Source organism: Spermophilus citellus (genome assembly GCF_964194105.1).
Source record: "Spermophilus citellus genome assembly, chromosome: 6".
NCBI lineage: Eukaryota > Metazoa > Chordata > Mammalia > Rodentia > Sciuridae > Spermophilus > Spermophilus citellus.
In genome coordinates this window covers 754,768-779,861 of record NC_138187.1, presented here as the reverse complement: position 1 = coordinate 779,861, position 25,094 = coordinate 754,768, and the positions used below count along the sequence as shown (strand labels likewise).

Below are 25,094 nucleotides of genomic sequence, written 5' to 3'. Positions count from 1 at the left end.
AGGTTCTGCAGGAGGACCCCTTTCCCAAATCTCCAAGAACAAAACCCAGACAGGCCCCCAAGGAAATGAATTGCATACATTTTTTAATGGAAATAAGTGCGCCTCCTAAGTATTGCTTTTACAGGTATATCGAAATCAAGTATTCACACCACCCACATTTTCAAAAATATATTTCTGGCCAGAGGAGCATCGTGGCCCTGCTCCAGCACAAGGCCTCGGTTCTGCCAACTCAAGGAAAACAAGCCACTTGAAAGGAGTCGTCAAACCTGCCCTGTCCCCAGGTTCCTGGGCTGCTGCTCCTGGGCCACTCCCTAAACAGTCGCTGCATCCAAGACCAGCCTCGGGCTAAACCCAGATGGCTGAAGGCTCCACTGGCATCGAAGGAGCCCGGAGGTGCCCTCTCCGGGGTGCGGCGGGGAAGCAGGTGCCGCCAGGCGTGGGCGCGGGGCGGCAGACTCTGGCTGCGTCCCGTAAACATCCATCCCAAGGCCAGGTCCTCTGCTGCGGCTCAGGTCTTCGGGGAGCCCCCCGGGCTTGGCCCTCCTCGGTCTCCTTCTGCTCGCTTGGGGCGGGTCACGCAGCTCTTTGCTGGCACGAAGGCTTCGAGGGGATCAGACCTGAGGAGGAGAAGGGGCTTTGCCACGAGGAGGCGCTGCCCTGCCACTGGCCCACCTGCCAGGCCTCCAAGGCTGGGCTGGGCAGGGACGCCTCCTCCAGCCCTCCCATTCGGGGAATCACCAGAAACCCGTGGCTGGGCTGGGGTCATTTCACAGTAATCTTTATCACAAACTCCTGATGAGTTCACGTAATCCCTGAGAACCCAGGCGAGGGAGGGGGAGCAGTGCTGCGGGGAGGAGCAGGCCTGGGGCGGGCGGGCTTGGCAGCTCTCCCACCTTGCGGGAAGCTGGGGCGCGCCCTCCAGGAAGGCTCTTTGGCCACAGCCAGGGCACTCAGTGGAGGCCAGAGTTGGCTCTTCCTCCCAGGACGTGGCACGTCCCTTCGGCCCAGCCCTGTGGCAGGCCCTCTCCTTCCTTCCCCCCCTCGGTGCCAGCAACTCTGCAGCACCTGGGGTTCCCAGCCCCCCTCCTTGGAGCTCTCACCAGCCCTGCCCTGGTTCTCGGCCTCTGGCGACAGACATCCTCCAGAATCAGAACTCTCAGGTTGCACGTGCAGTGTGTGTCCTTCAGCAGGGCTCTGCTGGCATCGGGCCAGGGCGTTTTTTTTAGGGTCTGGGGATTGGACCCAGGGTGCTTCCTCACTGAGCTAGAATCCCAGGCCTTTTTATTTTGTAACAGGGTTTCACCAAGTTGCTGAGTCAGGCCTCACACTCATCCTCCTTCTGCTCAGCCAGGTGTGTGCCACTGTGCCAGTGGGGCAGGACAGTTCTTGGATGTGAGGGGACCCTTTCTGGACATGGCTTGCTTACTAGCATCCCTTGTCTGTGACCACTAAATGCCAACAGCACTTCCAGCTATTGTGATGGCTAAAAATGTCCCTACCCCATTTCCAAGGGTCACCTGTAGGGACAGAACCGCTTCCACTGAGAACTAAGCATCATTTCACAGGCTGAACCCCTGAGGCCCACGGAAGCACAGTGACCCGCCTAGAGTTGGACAACGCCAGAGGCAGGGCTGGCCCTGCACAGTGGCGACTCTGGGAAGGAAGCGAGTGCTTGGTGAGCTCTTCTCGGACGCCTGTGGCGGCCCCACACCCTTCCTTGCACCCACCCTCCCAGCACCCAGGCCTGGTGGCTGCCAGCCCAGCGCCCGCCTGTCTGAGCCTGCTTGGCCCTAGGCTGCCAGAGCTAGTGTCTCCCACGGCTGCCCTCCCCTGGGGAGGACCTGCAAGGTGCAGGATCCACACCCCGGTTCCCTCACCAGAGGCTGGCCAACTCTGAGGCGCATTCTGCATTCACTCTGGTTCCCGAGTTCTGGAGTAAGACCAAGCTAGGACACAGGGTGACCTACTCAATGACATCGCTTCCTGGTCTCTTCCCTTTCCTGGCTCACTTCCCACCTGGGATCATCTCCCAGATAAATAACCTGCACTTTCTTCCCTGTCATCTCAGTCTGCGCCTGGGAGAGCTTGCCAAGATGGCGCGTTACATGGCCGTTCCATTCCACCCACTGTCCACCTCCTGGGTGAGGGACTATGCCATTTGGTAGGTGGAGAAACGAAGGGTAAGACACTTGCTGAAAGACGGCTCGGAAGTGTTGGAGCCTGGTTCTGACTCCCTGACTTTGTCCCGCTTGAACCGGTGTCTTTAATTTTCGGTGGTGCTGGCAAATGCCCCACCTCTGAGCAACACCCCAAACCCCGGCTTGAGACTTTAAGCACTCCATAGTGGCAGACGCCCTGCGGGCCAGGCCTGGGTCAGAAGCTGGAGGTGAGCACTGTGAAGAGCACAGGTGGCCCTCCTCTGTGACGGGCAAAATCTACGCGGTGACTGACAGCAGCCCAGGCAGCAGGCGAGACCACAGGAAGGAGCCGAGGGGCACATGAGGCCAGCTCGGGGATAAGCTGCCCGTGAAGGGCACCCCGGGGGAGCTGAGGCACCGCAGGTCGGGAGCCACCTGTGGGTGGGAACAGGGCAGGTGGGGATGAGGAGGAGGCAGGGGCCAAATTGGCCAAGATTCACGAATCCTCTGCTAGACTCTTCTGCCAAAGGCCAGCTGAGAACACGGGCTGCCGCTGCTCAGCAGCCTTCCCTGGCTCCGGCTGACCCGGGCAGGCCCTTCACCCTCGGGCCCCATCCGGTGTCAGGGGTTCCTCTCCGTCCTGCCAGAGGCCACCTGCTCCACCTCCCCTCCGGGGAACCTGGGGGTCTCCTGGCAGGGGCGGGGTGGTGCAGCAGTTATGACTTGGATTCACCCTCCTGGAAGCCCGCTGTGGTCAGTCCTGAGGCCCAGGTGGTCCCAGAGCCCATTTCAGGCGTGTGGACCAGGTGCTGGAGACACAGAACCACGGGTGAGGCCTCACCCCTTGCCTCGTGACTGTGAACAGAATCCTGGCACAGCCCCCGACAGCTGCTGGTCAGGCAGGGGCTCCCCGCACACGTCATAGGAGCTCACCTCCAGCCTGCGCAGGCCCTGCCCAGCCTGCGGCTGGGACTCCCGATGCCCCTCCGTCTCACGGTATCCACTGGCCGGTCGCCTGTTATCACGAGACCAGGTCTCCATGTCTTGTAGTATCATAAAGTTCTTCTGTTTTCAAAATACTTATTTCACTCTACAAAGAGCTGACTTAGAACCACCAGGTAATAATAGTGCAGGCACCAGCGCAGAGGACATGACAGTGACACGGGAGGCCTGGGAGACCCTGACCCCAGTTGGTTCCCCTCCACAGCTGAGAATAAAGGGGCCTGATGAGGGCGGTGATGTGCCTAACATCACACAGAGTTGAGGAGTGACGTGATCCGTGGTCCTAGGTTTCAGTGCATGTGGCTGGAGGTGTCCCGGGAACAGTCTGACTTTCCTGTCACCCGCTTTGGCTGCGGTAGATCAACCCCCTGGTTACTCTGGCTTGCAAGTGCAGCTTGGCAACCCCAGTGACAACCACCGTGGAGGCTGGCACTCTCCAAGCGCTCTCGGCCTTTCCCTGGCGAGGGCAGCTGCTCTGATCCTCTTGGCTCACTCCTCAAGACACCCTCGGAGGTGAGGCCAGGGGGCCTGTCACCTGCATTTTGGACGGGGCTCAGAGGTGAAGAAAGGTGTGCAAGACCACATGGCTTGCAAGGGACAGCGCTGGGGTTTGAAACTCCCACGTGTTGGACATGGTGGAGCACGCCTGTAACTCCAGCAACTCAGGAGGTTTGCAAGTTCAAGGCCAGCCTCAGCAATTTAGAGAGACCCTATCTCAATAAAAAGGCCTTCAGCCTGGGCACAGTGACACATGCCTACAATCTCAGTGGCTGGGGAGGCTGAGGCAGGAGGATCATGAGAGTTCAGAGCCTGCCTCAGCAATTTAGTGAGGCCCTAAGTAACCCAGCGAGACCCTGCCTCTAAACAAAATATTAAAAAAGGGCTGGGTGTGTCTCAGTGGGTAAGCACTCCTGGGCTCAATGTGGTACCAAAAAAGATTAAACAAATAAAAAGGGAAGGGTGCAGCTCAGTGATAGAGCACCCCTGGGTTCAGTCCCCAGTATCAAAAAAAAAAAAAAAAGAAAGAAACTTAGAAACTTCCGGTCTGATCCCAAAATCCTCTCAGCACTTGAGGTCCAGCCGTGGCAGCTGAAGAGCAGCCTGGAGCTGCAGCTGTGGGGTCCCAGGCAGTTCTCCACCCCTGGCGACTGCACTTGAGCTCTCTGTGGCCACACCGGTGGTCGTGCCATCACACGTGTGCACGGGGTGAGAACGCCCGTCCCTTTCCACCGTCTCTCTCGTGTCCCCCGCCCTCCTCTTGCTCCCCCGTCCCATCCCCAGTTCCTCCCTTCTTCCCTTTAACTCCAGAACTAGTCTGCTGGGTCAAGGCCCACCGATTCTCTGATCATACTGGAGTACCGGGTGACTGGCCACCAGAGGGGACCTCCTGGACACTACCGTCTGGGAGATGGCAAGGCTGGATGATCTAAAGCAGAGGAGAGCAAGTAGGAGAAGGTACAGAGATCATGAGAGACACAGGCACCCTCTTGATAGTCGGAACGCAGAGAGAAAATGCCTGTTAGAGCAGACAGACAGTCACGGCCGCTGGCTTTTGGTTTCTTCCATTACATCATTGCAGGCCGTTTCCCAGGGCTGGACTGAGGGAGCGGCTCGCGGCTCTTCTCTGTCAGGATGACACTGGGAGCTGGATCTGTCTGAAGGACTCCTACATGAGGACCAGGCCTACGTTAGGAAATTATTCTTGTGTCTTATGGGTGCAGAGGGCGATGCTCTGAACGTGCTGGTGGGGGTTCTTCTGGGCAGTTCTGTTGCCCACCAGCTGCTCCTCTGGAATAGGCTTGTCTGGGCCACTTCCGGCTCTCTCTTCCTGTGTGACTGCAGGCAAGCCACCCAATCTCTCTGGTCCATTCTCTCATCTAGAAATGGGGTCAATGCCCATGTCATCAAGCACACACAAGGCACCAGCCCCTTCCTGGGTTCATCCCCAACAGTGGCAGGGAGCCCTCTCAGTGCTAGGAGACCCTGACTTCTAGGACTACCACTGTACACCTACTGGATGACCAAACCTAGTTTGTGAAGGCATCACCCAGACATGACCTGCCATGTCTCTGCTGCTGTGCGGCCATCTGGGGCCTCCATCCTGGGAGTAGGTAGTGCAGCAAGAGGGCCTTCACCTCATGTCACTGCCAAGGACATGGTTGGGACCTGGCCATCTCCCTGGCAGCTGCAAGGGCCTGGAAAAGGAGGACTGTCTGTCTCTGCAAGGGTCCATGTCCCTGGGGGAAGCCAGTGTCATGGATAAATCAGGGCCATTTCTCAAGCTTGGGTTCTGATGTCTACGCTTGCTATCAAGTTCATCGGCCTAGGTCTACAAAGTGCCTCCAGGAGGTGCCTGCCCAAGACTTGGGAGCCTTCCCGAGGCCTGTCAATCCAAGAATCACCTGGACATTACAGCACAGCTTGAGTGTCCCTCTCCCAAGTGCCTGGACTAGAGTGTTTCATATTTCAGATCCTGGTATATTTTCATGAACAAAATGAGTTATCTTGGGGATGGAATCAAAGTAATTCCTTTAGGTTTCACCTATGCCTGTTACATAGTCTGAAGGTAATCTTAAAGGCTATTTTTAGTGCACCTGCATTTTGACTGCACACAAGTCAGGGGAGGAATACTCTACTTGTAGCAACATGCTGAAGCTCAAAAAGTTTTGGATTTCAGAGCATTTCAGGTTTTCAGATCAGGGATGCTCAACCTGAATTTTAAATCGATGTAGTTTCTGGGGGGATTCTGGGGATTGAACCCAGGGGTGCTTTATACTTGATCAATGAGCTACATCCCAGCCCTTAAAGTTGCTGAGGCTGTCTTTGAACTTGACATCTTCAGCCTCTTGAGTTGCTGGGATTGATTACAGGAGTGCACCACTGTGTCCAGCAATGCACATCTTTTTTAAACTAAAGTTTAAACCCTTTAAAATCAAGGGGTTTTTAAACTCAAGTTTAAAACCCCTTTATGTCACTATGATAAAAAACACTATCACCTGTCGTAAACAGAAGGCAATGCTAAAAATACAGTAAGGATTAAACCACTAATTCTGGCTCCAGGTCCTTGGCTGCCCCGTTGGGTGTGGAGCTGGTCAAAAGGGGAAAGCACTGGTTCCCAGGAGGGTTGGGGCACCGCAGGCTCTGCTCTGTCACCTCTTGGCGCTGAATATCTGGGAGGCCCAACGCGGCCACCTCATAGCTGGGCATCTGGGGCGAGGCCTGAACCTCCCCAAGCCTCAGTTTCCCTCCCTGTGTAATGGAGCTAATGAGCCCTGCCCAGGCAGCTTCAGGGTGACTCAGGTGAAGCTACCAAGAGGTGGGAGGGGCGGTTATTTTTAACCACCCAGCCAAGCCCTTGGCCAGGAAGGAATCCCAGGAATGAAGCCCTCCCCAACAGGGAGCTCCCAGCCCCGCAAGGCCATGCTTGGGGCCTGGGACAACTGTGAAGAACTTGGGCACTTGGCACTCAGGGTACTGCTTTGTAGGCAGCCTGAACACACCTCCTCCATGCTGGCCACAAGCAAGGGTGCCCAAGGAAAGGGGGAAGGCTTCCTGGGCTGCAGCCCTCTCTGGGCTGACACATCAATGCTGAATGCATCCTTTATTGAGTGCCAATTAAACACAGGTCACCTGCCCACTGAACTGGCACAAGCCCTTAGGCATGTTCAACTATCATTCCCACTTCAGAGATCACTTGGCTTGGGGAGATGTGCCCAACAGCAAAGCCCCTAAGCAACAATTTTAGGGGGATGGCCTTAAGTACCAGGCACACACAGTGAGCAAGCACTCTCTCTGCACCACGGCTGAGCCTCATCATCCCTTCGAGACAGTGCCAGCCGGATGTTGGCATCTCTGCTGCCTCATAGCTGCTCACCTTCCTTTCAACAGAGAACAGGCCACGGACCCGAGGCCTACAGCTGCCAGGATATTTGGCCAGAAGTTAATGACTTTGGCACCTATTTTTTACCGACACCAAGTCATGATGGTTTTCTCTTTACAGTGAAATAAACATTTTTCAAAAATGAATCCACATAGGCAGGAGGTGTGGATCAATGGTATAATATTTGGACACTGAGCTCCACCCCCTGCACTACCAAAAAATAAAACAAAGACAAAAGTAGACTTTTCTTTTTTTTACAAACAGAGCACTAAAACTAGTGTAATTCATCTTAAATCATAGATTATAAAGGGAGAAACAGTAAATTGACAGTTGGGAGACTTGGCAAACACCACCTTAGCCAAGTGATCAAAATGCACATGAGCAGCCAGAGGCCAGCCAGCAGTGCCACCAAAGGAAGCAGAGGGAGACATGCCCACTTCTGAACTCCGCCAAGAAGGCACCTGGGTCCCAGCAAACATCAGACAAACCACAGGGAGGGAGGCAGCCAGCGTGCCAGATGGCGAATGAAAGACAGGAGACCGAGCTGTTCCAGACTGCAGAGGCCCAGAGTGGAGCCAAGGTCACCTGGGATCACTGAGGTCCTGGACTCCAGCTCCACCTTTCATTGTTTAAGGGCCCTATTGGGACAAATGGTAAAATTTAAGGAACGCTGCGGAGCGGTGGCCAGGGATGGAGCCTAGTGAGAGAGCGCCCTGGGTTCAACCCTCAGTATCCCTGAAATATTTTGGGATAAAGGAGCATGACATTCAAAACACACTCCCAAAGGGTTTAGAGAAATAACTAGACATACACACACACACACACCAGCACGGGGAGGCAGGCGCGCGTGGTATGCAGCAGCCAAATGTTAACCGGAGCTTCTGGGTGAAGAGTGTGGGGAGTCTTTATGTTCTTCTTGCAACTTTGCTTACGTGTGAAATTATTTTGAAATAAAGTTTTTAAAGAAAAAAGGGATCAAGAGTACACACGAGTGAGGGAGACCTGGCAGAATCCGAGTTTGTGCCTGCCCTCCTGGTCCCCGAGCGGCAGTGTCAGGGACAGTGCGGGGCAGCAGGGTGGCTCGCTTCCCCTCTAGGCCTCAGCTCCTTGACTTGCGAGACGGGGATGAAGAGGTCTGTCCCTTCCTTGTGGTCACGGCTTCCCAAATGCGTTCAGAAGTTCCAAGGACAATGGCAGAAAAATCAGAAATAAAAATGGGTGACAAGAGCTTGCCTGTTCACGGTTTAGCAAAACAGACTCAGGGCTGAGGGTGGAGCAGGCCTGGCTGAACTCTCCACTCGTGAGGAGCCAGGCCCCTGGCATCTCGGTTGTTCCGAGATAGCCTCCTCCTGTCCAAAGGGGTGGCCAGCATGGACCTGCCCTGTGGCCACAGCTCTTCTGGGTGAGCCTCCTGTCAGAACAGGGCTGGAGTTGGCCTTGCCGGGACTGTGCCTCCCTCCCTGCCGCCATGTCTGTCTTCCTGCCGGGTGACAGCTGAAGTCTCTGGCCTGGCTTCTTGGATCTGCCTGTGGGATTCTCCTTGACTTGAATCTGATAGTGCCTGGTCCCCATGGAAGGGGTGAACTTCTGAGTTGGGTAGTGACATGGCCAGCCAGGGTATTCTGCTGACAGCACAGGTCACACAAGGGCTGAGGGCTGGTGGATCAGGAAGGGACAGTTGTGTGTGTCCCCCTCTCCCCAGAGACATGGGAACCTGGGAAGCCCTGAAAAACTACAGACCCCAGGGTGGTTACCCTCCGCTCCAAACCCCAGCCGCAGCACACCACGCAGACTCTGGCGGCAGCTTTCCCTAGTCCCCTCTCGCCAGCACTCCCGTGTGCCCAAGGAGAGCTGGCAGGCACCCACCACCTTCATTAGGAACCAGGACAAATCGATAGAGCTGAGTCGCCTCTGTACTTGAGCTGCTGGGACAGGAGGAATCTTCTGGTCCCCAAGGCCAGCCGCAGCACTCTTTCTCCTGGGAAAGAGCGAGCTTCTGATAACCTGCTCATGCTGCTGGGCAGTGATCAACCTCTAGGAAAACTGCAGAGCCAGTCTCCAGAGCGCCAGGGGTCCCGGGTGGGAAGGCAGTGGTGGAGGTCTGTGTGGGTAGACCACTCCTGGACCTTCCCTGGGCTCAGGCAGCCGGTCCTCTTCTGCTCATTATGGGATGTAAATATCCAGTCATGCACATAAGTAAGGTTTAAAACCCCTTTAAATGCATCTACAAGGGCCCATATGTACCTACTTCTAATTACAGCTTCCTATTAACAATAGCAGCAGTTAATTTACTGTTTACTACATACAGGCGGTCTAGGCACTTATCCCCACAATAAGACAGCTTTTCATTATGCCTGTTTTATAGAAGAGGAAATGGAAACATGGCAGGGATAAATAGCATGCCCAATGCCACAGCGAGGCCTGCGATCTGAACCCAGGGTGCTGGCTCTTAACCTTGGCCCTAATGCTGCCTCCCCCAATAGGTGCTCAGCACATTGATGAGAGCCTGAATTATGTGGCTACACAGGTAAGAGAAAGAGAGACACTTGGAGGGAGCAAATGTAGGTACCCCTTTCCACCTTGAGATCCACCCGGCCCCTCCTCCTGGCAGGCCCATGCCCTTGGCGTTGCCTGGCTGGGCTGGTGCGGAACATGTGTCAGAAGAGCTGACCCCTGCTGTTCCTCTGCTTATGGAAAGGGGCCCAGAGATAAGTTCAGTCATTTGACCTCCACAGCTTTCCCACAGGGCCTTCCCGTGGCTGGCTGCCCCTCCTGGGTCTGGGCTTCCCAAGCTGAGGCCCAGGTCAGTTTGGGTTTGGGGATGGGAAGAGGGGAGTCCTGAGTGTGGCTTCCAACACAGGCCAAGGTGTTTCCCAGCCTCTCCCCCCCACACCTCCACTTCCCAGGGTCAGCCCTGTTACTCCGAGAGCTTTGCAAGGGTATCCCTGAGAGACACTTCCTGCTGTTTCTGCTCAAACAGCATTTGCTGCAAAATATGTCAAAGCATTTGGGCTTCAGTTTTCAGTCCAGAATATGCCAATGTTTTCATTTGGAAACGGAAGTGTTTCTATTGATGTGGTAAGAAGATAAAATAAGATGTTCTTCACCAAATTACACTATATGAAAGTCAAGTTCTTGACTTGGGGATAGGGATTCATTTTGGGACCATGGGGGTCTAGCACTCAGCCTGGCAGAAGAACAACACAGTCAATGTTTGTTGAGTGGCCAAATGAATGAACATGTAAAGAGCTTAAAACCAGGAGTATAGGGTTTACGGTCCATGTTCAGTAGATTTACGGTCCATGTTCAGTAGATTTCGAACACTGGGCCCCGGAGGCTCACCTGATGGTATTCTCAGTCCCTACTTCCCAGCCCCCAGCTGGCTTCCTGCTGGCACTACCCTTCAGCCCACTCTCCCCACAGCTGCCACAGTCATCTTTACAAACTACCCTGCCTAAAACCTTCCAATGGCTGTTCACTGCTCTTGGCTGTGGCGTCCCAGGTCTCGGAGGATGTGGTGTGGTCCCTGCTCCTCATCCCTGACCTCTCTGGGGCTGCTCTCCAGCTGTGCTGTCTTTCAGTTGCTGGATAAACCAACTCTTTCCCAACTCTTCCCATCTCAGTGTCCTAGCATTTGCAGTTTCCTCTGTCTAGATTGCTCTTTCTGGATCTTTGAGTCTGGCTCCTTCTATTGATTTAGGGCTTGGCTTAAATGTATCATCTCTTCAGAGAGGACTTCTCTGACCCCCTAGCTAAAGCAGCCTGGCCCTAGTCTTAAGCCTCACCAGTCTACACAGGGTATCTACCAGATGCCAGGCTCTGGTGCAAGTGCTAAAGACACAGCAGTGAACACAACAGGGAAGCTCACAACCTTCTTGCATGTCCTCAGAGCTCTGTAAAAAATCTCATTATCTTGTCTGGATATTTGCTAGTCTTCCTCACCAAATGCCAGGCGTGCCAGGGCTGAGTCTGTCTTGCTCACTGCATTCACTCCCCAGGCACAGTACTGAACCAGTAAGCATTTGTTCAATAAAAAAACGGATGGAAGGCAGGCAGGCAGGCTGGGGAGATACAGAGCAGCTGGCACACACCCCATCTGGCACTTGGCTCTTGCTAGGATCTCAATTAGCTCAACTAAAGTTTTCCTCAAAGAAACCTCACTCTGGACCCCGTAGGTAAGCCCACTGCTCCCGGCACAGCTGCAGCAGGTCCTGCCCCACCCTCTACAACAATGTTTGCTTTCTCCCACGTGCCTATGTTGAGACCCTGTTCTCAATATGATGGTACTTGGACATGGGGCCTTTGGGAGGTGGGTTAGTCATGAGGGAAGTCCTGGGAGCAGGTTTAGTGCCGTTAATAAGAACTGTGAGGAATAAATAAGTTAAGTTACCCAGCCCATGGTAGTCTGCTGGGCATCTGGAAGTGATAAGAAACCCTGACTATGGTCCTGTTGGCAAAGACAGGCAGCCCCGGAGAGGAGAAGACTGCCTGCTTGGGGTGAGTGGCACCAGTGTCTGCTTTCTAAAAGAAGCCCCTGCCCAACATCTCAACACCCCTGCTCACTGCCACTCAACCCCCGTGCCCAGGTGAACTCCAGCATCATTTAGCCCCAGGACTCAGTCAAGGAGTTCCTGTCTGCCCCATGAGGCAGCCCCTACCCACGGACCCTGACAGCCTTCCTAGTACACATGTGTGTTCTCTCTTTCTCTCCTTCCCTCCCCCTACTCCAGCTGCCTTGTTGGGTGATTTTGGTCCGTCTTAGTCCTCCCTGTACCTTCATTTCTCTACCTCTAACATGCAACATGGGCTGGGCTCAAAGTTCCCTGGCTGAGCCCAGAGGCAGGACTTTTAACACCTCAGTGCAACAATCCTGTGGTTCCTGAAGAGTCCCTTGAGGACCTGCGAACACTGCAGACAAAGCCAGCTCCAGCACCAACCCCCAGCCTGCCTGCTCTGTGAAGGCAGCCTGCAAAACTGGCAGCCCCTGCAGATTTCAGCTGCAGAGCTGACAAGCTGGGACACCCTGAAACCTGACTCCAAAACAGCAGCAATCCCAAGGCCAAAAGGAAGTAGAGTCCTTTGCTGAAGGTTTCTTCTCACAGCCTTGGCCTGGGGGACCCTGCACTTAATCCCCACCCAGTCCCTCAAGGGGCCACAGTGGGAAGGTGGTCAGTGCCTTGGTCTCTACCCCTAGTCTATCCTCCCAGGACTAGTGAGAATCCCCCAAATGCCAAGGTCATCATCAAGACAGGCAGAGGCTGGGGGGAGGAGCGATAGCTCTGCTTCAGATGGACTTGGGTCCAAAGGCTCTTTCCACAGCATTCAAGCTCTGGGGGTAACTTCCATAGCTACCCAAAAGGTAACTTAGGGTCCCCTCCCTCTTCAGCAGCTCTCCTTTGCCCTGGGGGAAGCTTTCTGGCCCCAATTGAGGGCCCAAGAGACGTCCAGCCATTCCTAACATCCAGCTAGAGCTGAAGGAAGTGGACAGAGGAGTCAGAAGCCTGGGAATGCCTCCTCCCTGTCCCCACCCACCCTCACCCCGAGGGCACTTACAGGCCTCGGAGGGGCTCCTCCTGGGGTCCCATCCGGGTCCAGACAGCGCACCCAACCAGGAGCCAGGGCATGATCTGGGCGGCTGGTCGCGGCCGAGGGTTGCGGATCATGGAGGGGAGGGGAAGAGTAGTCCACCCTACTCCAAGTACCCATCGAAGACGTCGAGCTCCGAGTCGGTATCGTAGAGGCCGGAGCCGGGGTCGGAGAGCACGCCGAGGTCCACGAGCGCCTGGTCCAAGTCCTCGGGCAGGAAGACGAGGCCCACGTTGAGGACGATGTACTCCATGAGGAAGGCGTAGTAGAGGATCAGCACATTGACGAAGAACAGGCCCACGTAGAACATAGAGGGCAGCAGCGGCGGCTGCACGGAGGGCACCAGGGGCCCCAGAGAGTCCAGGTGGGCTGCGACCCGCGCGCCGGGCATGCAGGGGGCGGCGAGGGCGGCGGCGGCCGGGCGATCCCAGCGACCTCAGCCGCTGCGGCGCCCGGGCGGCCGGCCAGGGGGCAGCTCAGCCATCCAGGGGCGCCCCGGGGCTCGACCGAGGCGGCGCTGGACCCCGGGTGGCCTCCAGGAACGTGCGGCGGCCGGAGCGGACGCGCCGGGATCCCGGAAACGTGCCGGACAGGGTCACCGCACCCTCCAGAAGTGACCACCCGGCTCTCTGGACCCGCCGGGCGGCGAGGCCGGGCCCCCCGAAGTGGCCAGCGACCGCCCGGTTCCTTCGGTGCGCGGCGTTCGTGCTCACAGGCCCTCGGAGCGCCAGCGCGACCCCCACCGCGGCTCAGCGTCGAGGGCCCGTCCCGGCTGCCGACTCTCGCGCGCGCCGCAGCCGTTCCTTGAGCCCCCTCGGCGCCCCCGCAGGCCCAGCGCCCAGGGCTGCGGCCGCCGCGTCGCTCCCGGGGTCGCGCTCCGAGCACCACCCCCCCGAGCGGCCCGGCGCTCATTGGCGCGCGGCCGCTTGACCGCGCTCATTGGCCCGCTCAGCGGCCGCGCTCATTGGCCCGAGCCGCCGGGGGGCGGGCACCTCTTCGCCCCGCCCCTCCGGGCGCTCGCCTCGGAGCGGCTTTCCGGCGTCGGGACGGTGCTCCGCTTTCAAAGGAGCTGGGCTCTGCGGGTCCGAGGAGTCACAGGGAGGGGGCTGAACACAATCCAAACCTGGACGTGTCGCCAGACTGTAAAGGCTGCAATAAATCGCGGATTCTCTCTGCACCTTGCTGGACGTGGGTATGGTGCCTCGCCCCCTGGGGACTCAGTTTTAAAGGAGGCGACGGTGGGGTGGGGAATCAGTTCCACAGATCTCGAACAGTCCCACCATGCAGGCGTTTTTTGTTTGTTTGTTTTGTGTGTGTGTGTGAGTTTTTTTGTTTGTTTGTTTGTTTTTTTCAATCAGTGCACCCTCACCTCTCCAAATTCTGCTGCAGGGAGATCTGCCCCTGGCCTAGCCGGGATCTTCATTTTAGGATTTTGGGAACACCTGGGTGAGGAGAGTCCCAAGGAGGTCAAACCTTCAGCCAGTACTTATTGTTTCCTTTTACTTTATAAACTGTTTAAAAACAATAGTAATGCACTCGCTAAACAAACGACTAGTGAGTACACAGAAAAGTGAGTCTCCCACCCATTTCCCTGCTCAGAGGCAACCGATTACAGCCATCCTGAGACTGATTTTGCCTAAAGCATCTTCCAAAGCAGTTCGGTGAACCTTTAAATCTAAGCCACACCGAGATGGGTGCTTTACATATATTGCTTAATTGAACTCAGACCAGTTGCCCTGTTTTACAGACGAGGAAGACCAGGCCAAGAGAAATGGAGAGACCCTGAAGCTGCTGGCCCTGGGTGCGTTTGTTTCGAGGCCAGAGCATGCTCTTTTTACTCCATGACTTTCTTTCACTCCCTCTACATAAAATTCCAGACGAACTACTGGCCCTGCAGTGTTCTCCATCCCTCCAGTTCCAGGAGACAAAACAAACCATCCATTTATACACTGCTAATATTTATTGAACACCTACTGTGTACCAAAACTCTTGTTGGCATTGGGGAGAACACAGTTAATGGAATGCTATAGGACTTAAATAACTATGAGGGTAGAAATGGATGACTAGGTAGATAGAGAACCGGGAAATCTTGCTTCCACCCAGTCTCCCATTTTCAATTCAGTTGAGAAATTTAGATACATTTTGGCTTATGTAGAAAGTTGTTTCCTTTTTGTTTTTGATGTGTTAGTTTGGGAGATTGCATGAATTTGGGGTGAAGACCGGAGATATCCTTTGAAAGTACAGGATGTTCAGTTTGGGTACATTGTTGCTTGCATAGCTTTCAACATATATTTTTTAACCTGAAGTAGAAAAAGGAAAAGGTTCAGAGGACAAACAAAGCCGTTAAGGATTTGGTGCAGCTTTGGTGTATTGGAGCATGAAAATTATAGATACCTGAGCTTGAATGCTGATTATGCAACACATTTACTGCTTGCCCTAGGGCAAGTCAATCTGTGACTCAAAGTTCCTGGATGATAAAAATGGGGAAAATAGTAGTATAGTGAGTATAGTAATAGTGACAATTAAATAACATACCTAAAGCACTTAGAACAGGGGCCCATAGTATGCACCATGCAATAGCTAATCTTCTCCTTATCATAAAGTTGTAATGGTTAATAAGGCAGGGACTTTTCACGTATCTACATCTGGCTCCTCCTCAGGGCTCCGCCCACCCGGGCCGAACTGCAGCCTCTCTTCCTCTCGCTCCGCCTCTCGCGGAGGCCGCATGATGTATGCCGGGCCTTGTAGTCCGTTCGCGGAGTCCTGTCGCCGGGGGCCTCGCGGGCGAACTGCAATTCCCAGCGTCCCTCGCGGCGGCGGCCGTAAAGCGCGGCGGTCGAACGGCCGGTTCCGGCTGAATGTCAGTGCGGGGCTGTGGGCCGGGGAGGAAGGTGGTTGGCGGTCCCGCCACCACCACCTCCGCCGCTGCCTCTTCCACTTGTGCTGCCGCCGCGGGCACTCGGCCGCTCGGCTGGTCGAGCATGAGACCGTGAGGAGAGCGACGGGCCGGGGCCGCCGACATGTTTGGTCGCTCGCGGAGCTGGGTGGGCGGGGGCCACGGCAAGTCCTCCCGCAACATCCACTCCTTGGACCACCTCAAGTGAGTGTGCGGGGGGCGGGGGCGGGGGCGGGGGCGAGGCCGCGGCCGCGGGGCGGCTCCGGGTCGGGCCGGGGCTCGGGGCGGCCGGCGCCGGCAGGGGCGAGAGCGGCGGGCGGCGCCGGGGTCCTGCGGTGGAGCGCGAGGACTCGTCCGGGCGCCGGGTGCGAACCCTGACCCCGCCGCTGCTGGCCGCGTGACCTTGGGCCAGTCTCGAGCCTCTGGAGTCGCACCCGTCAAGTGCCCGGGGAGGTTCCGGTTCGCGGACCCGGGCTCGGTTCGGGGCGGGGGACGGGGGCCCGGAGCTTCGCGGGATGGGGCTTGCTAGGCTGCACCCTCCGGGGTCCCGGGCCTGGACCTGGAGGGGGGGACGTGCTCAGCCTGAGTTTCCTCAGTCGTCCAGGAGTCGAGAGGCAGCCCTTGCTTCCTGGGAGGGTTTTGAGGGCTGGTTGGGCGAGAAGGAACAAGAAGCCCAGGACACGCACAAGTGCCGGTCATTGAAGAACAGAGTATCACCCGGCGGAGACCTGTCCGGGACGGCCCGCCGCAGAGCTGTGGGAGAAGCGGGAGTGCAAAGATGCGGAGCTGGCCCCGGGTCAGACCTGCGTCCCCTCCTGACCCCACCACTTAGTGGCTGTGTCACCTTGGACGAATTATTTCACATCTCTGAGCATCCGGCCCCCATCAGCAAATGGGCCTGGTGTACGTCGTGTGAGGATTCAGTGCTGTCATGCGTGGAAAGCCACGAAGCCAGGATTGACACAGGCGTAGCACTGAACACTAGAGTTTACCAGGAAGCAGGTGGCCAGTGTCGGTGGCTGTGTGTTTAGCCCTCTAAGGTCTTCCCAGACCACCCCACCTAAAGTGCTCTCCCTACCACAGTTCCTTCCTGTTAGACCTTTGACCTGATGTCATTCCTTGCATTCCTGCTGTCTGCCATTGTCCCATTTGTTTTTTTTAACCTCTTTTCTGTCTCTCTATGAAACTGGAACTTGCAGGAGAGCAGAGACTCCTTGGTTTGTTCACAGTTGTGTACCTAGAAGTTAGCACTGCCCCCCCCCCCCCCCACACACACACAGTAGGAGCTCAGTGGGTACTGACTGAAGAGTGAGCAAATCAGAGGCAGTGACTTCAGGGAGGACAGGGTAGGGGTGCCCGGGGGAGGAGTAAGAAACAGGCCCTGTCCAGAGGGAGCACCTGAGGGAAGTAAGAAGGATGGGGTCCCGTGATGGCAGGGAACTAGAGGGAAGTTGGGGTCTGTGGCAGGGATTAGCCAGAGGGGAATTAGATGGGGGCTTTCCATTTGATCCTGGGGAAGGGAGAGAGTTATGATTTTCAGCTGTGACATTTCTAGTATGGAACAGGCATTTAATGAATGTTTGTGGGTCCTGAAGAGTGGGGGACAGGATGATTTTAGAGGTGGTGGGGAGAGAAGCCGAGGAGAGGAAAGAGGTTCAGGACAGGGATGGGGGTTGGTCGGCAATCGGGAGTCCTTAATGGGAGGGCAGCTGGCAAGGAAAGGGAGTGGCTTGAGGATTTTAGGAATTTATCAAGTGGGTGGATGTGGCTGAGAAGGGGAATGTGTTTATCCCCGCTGTTGGGCCTCCTACCAGCACCCAGGTACTGAAGACTCCCCTAACTCTGCCTGACTATAGCCCTTTTAAGTTACTTTAATATTTATTGAATGCTTTTATTCTGTGCCAGTTGCTTGCTAAGGACTTCCCATGTGATATTTCCTTCGGTCCTCACAAGTCTATGAGTTATAGGAATTTACTGTTTCCATTTTATAGAAGTGGAAACTAAGGTTCAAGGAGCTTAAGTCACGTGCCTCAAGGTGACAACAGCTGAAGACTGTGAAAGCCATGTTTGACTCCAGAGATTGCACTTGTTACACTGGCTTTCTGAATAAAACTTCTGGTTGTTAGTTTGGGGAAACTTGCCTCAGCTGAGTCCCATCGCCAGCGAAGCATCTTTGCTGACCAGCCACCATGCCTGGGAGCTCAGAGGGTCTCAGGTTCCTTTGCAGTATCCTGAGAACTGTCCAGGTGCATTGTTTAGGTCACTGGAAACCAGAGTTGTCTGCCCTGGATCAGCCTGATCTGTGTAATCCCTATTACAGCCTCAAGAACCTGGTGATATGTGATTGGTGTGGGGCTTAGAAGATCCCAAGGTGACTTGGGAAAAAGTGCCATAAACAACTTGTGCCCACCCCTGTGCTTGCTCTTGCTGTACTTCACTTGGCTCTGGTAATAAACATCTTGGGTACAGAACAGCTCATTCCCTGAGAGAGTCTGCAGGCTGGTGGGGAGGCAGCTGAGGAGCCAGTGACTGTACAGTGTGTCAAGTGTTGGGATCAAAGGAGGCCCAGGGTTCTGTGGGATTCCTTCTTGGAAGCTTCTGGAGGAGGCACTGTTAGAGCGGAGTCCCTAAGGATGGCCAGGAGTCAACATGTGGTGATGGAGGGGCACCATAAGCAGGACCTTGGGGTGTGTGGTCTGTCCAGATGGGAGGTGGTAGTTGTAAGGAAACAAGGCTAAAGGTAGAAAGGGACTAGGGCTTTATCTGACACCTAACTTTCCTGATTGTTGGGTGACCTAGAACTGAAGGGTTTCCCAGAGCTTGGGAATTTCATTGCTGAAATTGGGAAAGTTCTGGACAAATGATACATATTGGTCACCCTACCAGTGACAGTTCCCAATGCACTCTTGCCTCAGGGCAAGAGTGTCAGTGTACATCATTATGGAGAGGAGTGGTGAAGACATTTAACATAATTTAGAATTGATTTGTTTGGTTGTTGTGGTGTTTGGCACACAAATCATCTGGAAACCACTCTCTTTTTAAAATAGAATTTTTTTTTTTAAAGAATAGTTTGAGGTTTACAGAAAGATTGAGAAAATAGACATAAAGCCAGAGACCCTTTTAAAATCAGTTTATTCTTCACAGCACTCCCAGCTTCAAACTGGAAAGAAAGTTTCCTATTAGGATTTTACTTTTGCTAAATAAGAGAAGACCATTTTCCCGCTGAATTGAGTTAGTGGCTTAGTTGAGGCATACTGCAGGAGTCGAGAGGTTATTTGCTACACATCTTCAGTAGTTTGCTGCCCAGACTAGTGGCCAGGCTATGGCATTAACTGACAAATACTTATCACCAGGCTCCTGCTGGGCCTTGTCAACCACGTTAAGTATTTGGACTTCAGGCTACGCACTCACCCAAAGAGGACTGTGGTCTGGCTGAAGTTCACAGAATGGGCCAGAGGAGGGCCAGATAGGTGGGCGGCCACGCAGGGGCCACTGTCATCTTCTCCTACCTTATGGTGGCAGCCTGCTGTCATCTAAGTGTATTTCACATTGATGGTCCTCTTCCCCGCGCTCACCTCACCTGTCTGTCTGTCCACACCTCGCTCTCCACACTTGAGCTCTGCTTTCTCCTGTCCAGAGGCCTGCCGCCAGCCCTGAAGTACTGACGCTCCTTCAGGGTGCCCCGTGGGGTTGGCCAGCAGGAGGTGACTCCTCTGTAGCTTTCCTTGTGTGTGCTGTTGGTCAGCATGTTCTTATGTTCTGTCTTCTCTTCTAGTGAGCCCTTCAAGCTTCATCCCACCTTGAGTCAGATCCCCAGGAAGTGGTCAGCACTCCTCGGCCTTGTCCTTTTACCATCAGAAACCGTCTTAGTTTGCGTCCTCCACTGTCAGTTGTCCTAGTGCGTCTGCCAGTGGGACATGTGCTTCCAGAGGGCAGGGAGACGCGTGGCTTGTTCAGTGGGTCTGTGGGGTGCTCTCAGGCCTGGCTGGTAGTGGGTGGTCAACAAGTACTTGTCTTGGTTTCGACAGGCGAGTGCCGGCCGGCCTTTTGAACAGGTGCTTGCCTTGTCAGCGCTCACAGAACCTCTGCAAGAGCATGCTCTAAGGCTGAGAGCCCGGCCTGTGCCCTCACTCTGTATCCCAGGTCCGGTCTCACTCGCTGGCCCCGTTTGACATCTTTGGCTGGTGAGTCACTGAACCACTGAACCAACACCTTTCCCTCACCCTGCAGTCCAAGTCTAGCCTGGTGGAGCCTCTCCTGGTTCTGCCATCCAGAAGGCTGGACACTGACCAGATGGCGGTTTTCAAGGCTCAATGTGGGATCGCTGGGAAATGGCAGGAGGGTCTCTACCCTGATGCTGAGTAGGCTAAACAGACTGAGGCCTGTCCTGCCCCCCCACTCCCACCCCATGCTCGAGACATTGCTATTTGGAAGTCATGTCTAGTCCATAGGCCTCCTGCCATTCTGCTTATCTTTTCTCACACTCTGGCTTGAATATGAGTTCAGGGTCTCTCTAGGAGCATCCTAAGATCCTTAGATGCATATTTTGGTACAAGTCATAAAACCTGTGGCTATCTTAAGAAAATGCTGTCACTGAAGACTACTGGAACCTAGTGGGGCTTTGCTAACTGTCATGGTTTAACTTGTGAAATAAGCGACTCTCTTGAGAAAGCAGGGTTTGGTGAGGTGGGATTCGTTTGTGTCCACAGTCCTTGGTGATAAACCTCTAGTGTGCTGCTTGTGTGTTGGTAGCATGCTGCAGTGTTTGAATCTCCAGGCATTGCAAACTCAAGCTCAGCTGGCAGTGTAGAATTTGCTGATGTGCACGGGTCTCATGTTGGGACTCCACTTCTGCAGAGCTTCTCTTGGGAATGTGGTGGTGCTGACTTCCAAAGAAATGGAGTAGAGTCAGTTGTGAGGACTCCTTACAATCTGCTATGCATTTTCATGCCTTTTTGGTTTGGTTTTCTTGTGTGTTAGATATTTGTATTTTCATGTATGTGCTTGGCTAGTGAAACCATTTTGTTGTTGTTGTTTTTGTTTAACTTCATTGTTTGCATTTTATCTACTAGAATGGTTGCAAACTGGAGGTCTGGAATAGACTGCACAGCTCTAGTCCTGGCTGCAACCTGTTTGGATGATGATGATGATCATGCTGCTGATGATGATGTTTAGATGATGATGATGATGATCATCAAAATGAATATACTCAGAGTTTGAGAGGAAATTTTTCATCTTAACAGTTGTTAACCTTGTAAGAGAAAAATCTTAATTGGCTATAGTTAAGTGTCAAAGGCAATCATCTGTCCTCTGAAATTTACCTGAGACAAGGACTCAGCTTTGCATGTGAAGCTTGTCATTGCAACATTGTTGATCATCAAAGCAATTATGAACCTTAATGCCCTTCAGAAGGTAGGTATTGTGCTTGTTCTCTCCGTGGGGGTACTATGTCGCCATTCCACATACTTGCAAACATTTGCTAATAGCAAAAATCCTTTTATTTTAGCACCAAATAGGAAAAAATGATGGGCATGGTAATGAACTTACCACATGAACCCCAACTATGTAATAAATATCGATAGCAAAGAAAAATATAAGTATGGGTCACCAGTGGACAGTAGCATACCTGACAATTTCCATTTCTCTCTGCCTCTTTTTTGTTATCAACATTTCCAGCCTTTCTAAAGTGTATGTTACATTTCTGATCAGAAAGTTATTAAACTATTTTTATCTCTGAGATGGTTCAATTACTTCATCTCCCAAAGCTCTGGGATTAGATGCAGTGTTAAAATAATAAATCTTAATTCATTCACCTTTTTCCTCCCAATACTTTCAGATAAGTGTATACTGAGGGTCTTTACCTAAAACAGTGTGCTAGGACATTATGGGGACAGAAAGAAGAGCAAGATATAGGTGGAACCGTCATAGAGCTTCAGAGCTGAAATCTAGTAGGTATTTCTATATCCCAGCAACAACCACACAGAAAGTGGGCATGCCTTGCCAGCTACTCTGAAGGCTGAGGCAGGAGGATTGAAAGGTCAAAGGCAGCCTGGAAACTGGGCGAGACCATGTATCAAAGTAAAATTTAGAAAAGGCTGGGGATGTAGCTTAGAGGTAAAAGGTGCCTGGGTTCAATCCCCAGTATCCACCTCCCCTGCCTCCACATGCACACAAAGGACATCAGCTACCTAGGATTCTAACGAAGGGTATGTGAGGTCCCTGTCTAGAAACACAGAAAGAAATGCTGTGGCTGTCATGTCACACTATTGCAAGGATGTCAGTTCTCCAAATTTAGCTATCAATTTCAGGGCAATCTCAAGGGAAATCTTAGTATTTTTGGGAAGGTGATTATTTTAATACTTATGTTTTAGTTTTAGGTGGGTACAATATCTTTATTTTTATGTGGTACTGAGGATGGAATCCAGTGCCTCACAGGTGCTAGGCGAGCGTGCTACCATTTGGGCCACAACTCCAGCCCTGGGAAGGTGATTTTAAAATATATCTGAAAATGCAAAGAGTTTAGATGGCCAATAAAAACCAAAAATAACAAAACAAAACAGAAGAAGTTGGAGGACATACATTACCACCTGGCTGGTTTATTATAAAGCTTCAGTAATTAACCATCATGGTGTTGGCACAAGGACAAACAAACAGATCAATGAAAGTAGAGCGTCCAGAAAGGGACTCACACATGCAGCACCTGATCAATGACATTGGAGGGCAGTAGAGAAATGAGGGCCTTTCAGCAGGGTGTGGGGTCAGATCGACCACCACATAGGGAAATGGCAATTTGGGCCCATACCTTACACCATACACAAAAGTCAGTTCCAGATATACTCTGAGGCAAAATGCAAAAGGTGAAACATTATTAGAAGAAAATAGCATTTTTTCATGACTTTGGGATAGGTAAGGATTTCCTAATCTTGCTATAAAAAAACCACTGTAAAAGGGAAAGATTGATAATTTAGACTGCATTAAAATTAAGAGCCTCTGTCATCAAAACACCATTATAAAGAGAATGAAAAGGAAGCCACAGCCAGAGAAGATGTTTGTGACGTGTATCCAGCAAAAGGCTGACGTTCAGAACATGGAGCTGGGGCCGGGGCTCAGCGGGAGAGCGTTGCTGGGCATGTGTGAGGCCCTGGTTCCATCCCCAGCACCAAGAGGGAGGGAGGGAGGGAGGGGAGGAGCTTGGACTAAGAACCTGGACAGGGTCGTAGGTAGGCCCCTCTCCAGAGGATGTTCAGATGTCCATAAGCGCATATCGAATGGCCTTGGTCTTCACGCAGTGATGTCACCACACACCAGCAGACGTGGACAGGCCCTGGGACAGGTAGCTCTCAGATGGTGCTTCCTGACTAGGGAGCTGGGTGGTCACTGATGGTCCCCAGCCTCAGGTACTATTTTGGCTTGTGCAGTGATGGCAGTGGGCATGTCCCCGGGTCACTGTGAATCTGAGGATCGGTGTCAAGCCCTTTTTCAGTGCCAGGTCCAGCAGACTTATAGAATATTCTCTTCAGAACTCGCTCGCCACTGTCTCTGTCCTAAAGGCCTCCTAGCAGCAGTTATACTAGTTTTTTGTTTGTTTTCTTGGAGATTTGTCAAAGCAACAACAACAACAATGACTAGTACTTGTCCTACACATAGTAACTGCCAGTTATCTCTTTACTTACTCAGTCCTCCCAACGCCGCCATAGTAGAGAGGTGCTAATGTATTCAGGTGCCATTGCTGCTGCCACTTCACAGCTAAGATAACTGAGGCACATCGAGATGACGGAGCTTGCTCAAGATCATCTAGCCGATAAACGGCGCAGCTGCACTCAGACCCGGCAGGCTGGCACCGTGTCTGTGATTAACCTGAGTACTGTACTGCCTCTCCAGAAACTACCTAGACTGCACACTTCCTGCTCTGGACCTCCCCTCACAGTGTCTCCTTGAGTCTGCTTTCCCTGACCTTGGTGAGCCTGAGTGCATCTTCCTAAACCCTGGAATATTACTGATGTAATCCAGGAAGGATGTTAGTAATGGCCCCATCATACTAACCACAGTTTAATAGTGATAGCAGCTACCCTGCTTCTTTGGTGTGCTCACCTGTGCCAGGTGTCGTGCTTGGCTCTTTCTGCACATATTGAACCTCTGAAACAGCCCAGTGATGGGACTCTACTGTTGCCACTATTTTATAGAATCCAGGTTGCTGAGAGGTGAGAGGAAGTGCTTTGTCCAGGCCCACAAGTTAGGAAGTGGCAGCACCGGGGACCAAGCCTGAGTCTGTTGGACTCCAGAGACTGAACTCTTCACACCAGTCTGTGCTGTCACATGCTGGATCTGGCACTTGGACCCTAGCCTATTTTAGCTTGTATGCTGTGATCAAATGTAGGTTATGAAGACCATCCCCTGCCCCATTCAGCATTGACTGAGTACTCACCGAGTACCAAATATTTTGGAGTGTACTGGGGTCACCAAGATCAACAAGATGGTGTTTCAGACCTTGAACTCTAGTAAAGGAGGCAGGTCATTGTGTGATATGTGCAGTAGCTAACACCCAGGTGCCATGAGGAGGGACCAGGCACATCTAGAGGGGTGAGGGCAAGGGGGCCTTCTTTAAGGAAGTCATCACAGGAGGCATGGAGCTGGGCTTTGAGAGGTGAGCAGGAGTGTCCGGGCTGACTGGGCAGCAAGGGCACGAAGCCAGTCCGCTGTGGTCAGCCTGGTCCCAAGACTTGAACCTCTTTGGGAGCCTTCAGAACAGACACCCTCACCTAGGCCACCACCTCATGTTGAGCCAGGAGTGTGTTATATGATGCTAATGAACATGTGTCATTTACACAGAAAAAAATTCCAGAGAGGGGAGGATCCGTCCCTCTCCCTCACTGCCACAATAAACAATACTTTGTCACTGACAGGGTGTTGGGCATTCTGTGCACTTCATGGAGAGTGTCACTGATATCCACAGCAGGAGTGATATGGTGGCTGTCATACTTGAGAGGGGTCTGGGACTATCACTCAGTGGTAGAATGTGTGCTTAGCCTGCATGAGGCTCTGGGTTCCATCCATAGCCCTGGGGTGGGGGTGGGGGAATGACAAAACTACCCATAAATACTTTAGTGGGCTGGGGTCCTGCCACCTAAGAGCCTGATTGAATGGGGCTGGAGTAGGAGCACCTTAAGTAGATGGTACAGGAGGCCTGGGAACCACAGTTTGGAACTCTTTGAACGTCACAGGGCAGATGTACTTGAAGTGAGAGAGACCCCGTAGGTCCTACACAGTTCATCCCAGGGAGTCCAGTGCTGTGGTGTTATCCTATCACAAATGGAAACTTACTTGTGCCCCCACATGTGGCATTGCTGGTAGATTTGGGCACAAATGGTGAAGGATTTATATTTTTGGAGAGCCACTTATTGCGTTTTAAAAATTATATGCAATTTTTGATCCAGTTAGTTGTTTGGTTATACCACGTCTTTAAAGATAACATACAGCAACAATATTTTTTGCTTTTTTGTTTTTGTGGTGCTGAGGATTGAACCCAGGGCCTTGTGCATGCAAGGCAAGTACTCTACCAACTGAGCTATGTCTCCAGCCCCAAACAGCAACA

At 53.1% G+C, this 25,094-nt stretch overlaps 2 protein-coding genes across 10 annotated transcripts in view; one reads left to right on the top strand and one right to left on the bottom strand.

Annotated features, from left to right (window-relative positions):
• Positions 1-66: 66 nt before the first annotated feature.
• DEXI (Dexi homolog) lies at positions 67-13,495 on the bottom strand. Of its 5 annotated transcripts, none has more exons than XM_081299090.1 (3): positions 12,574-13,495; positions 1,101-1,194; positions 67-617 (listed from the first exon to the last, which is right to left on the bottom strand). In XM_081299090.1, the coding sequence occupies exon 1, from the start codon at positions 12,995-12,997 to the stop codon at positions 12,710-12,712; it is 288 nt and encodes a 95-aa protein (XP_081155216.1). In that variant the 5' UTR covers positions 12,998-13,495; the 3' UTR covers positions 67-617; positions 1,101-1,194; positions 12,574-12,709. The 5 variants fall into 5 exon arrangements, with proteins under 5 accessions (XP_081155216.1, XP_081155213.1, XP_081155215.1 ...); XM_081299089.1 differs by lacking the exons at positions 67-617; positions 1,101-1,194 and adding exons at positions 7,264-8,178; positions 8,938-8,998; XM_081299091.1 differs by lacking the exons at positions 67-617; positions 1,101-1,194 and adding exons at positions 7,264-7,658; positions 8,938-8,998.
• A 1,926-nt stretch (positions 13,496-15,421) lies between these two features.
• The window catches only part of CLEC16A (C-type lectin domain containing 16A), a 181,090-nt gene continuing 171,417 nt past the window's right edge, over positions 15,422-25,094 (top strand). For 4 of the 5 annotated variants that reach the window (XR_014022636.1, XM_081299067.1, XM_081299068.1 and 1 more), the window contains exon 1: positions 15,422-15,706. Coding sequence is in view for 4 of the 5 variants with exons in the window: in XM_081299067.1 (XP_081155193.1) it covers positions 15,627-15,706 (80 nt within the window). In the remaining variant the exon portion in view is untranslated. The remainder of the gene's footprint in view (positions 15,707-25,094) is intronic. The other variant, XM_081299066.1, reaches the window with a different exon arrangement.

Bases quoted from the DNA above. Each gene is read 5' to 3' on its own strand.
- DEXI (XM_081299090.1), bottom strand. From the start codon at position 12,997: ATGCCCGGCGCGCGGGTCGCAGCCCACCTGGACTCTCTGGGGCCCCTG.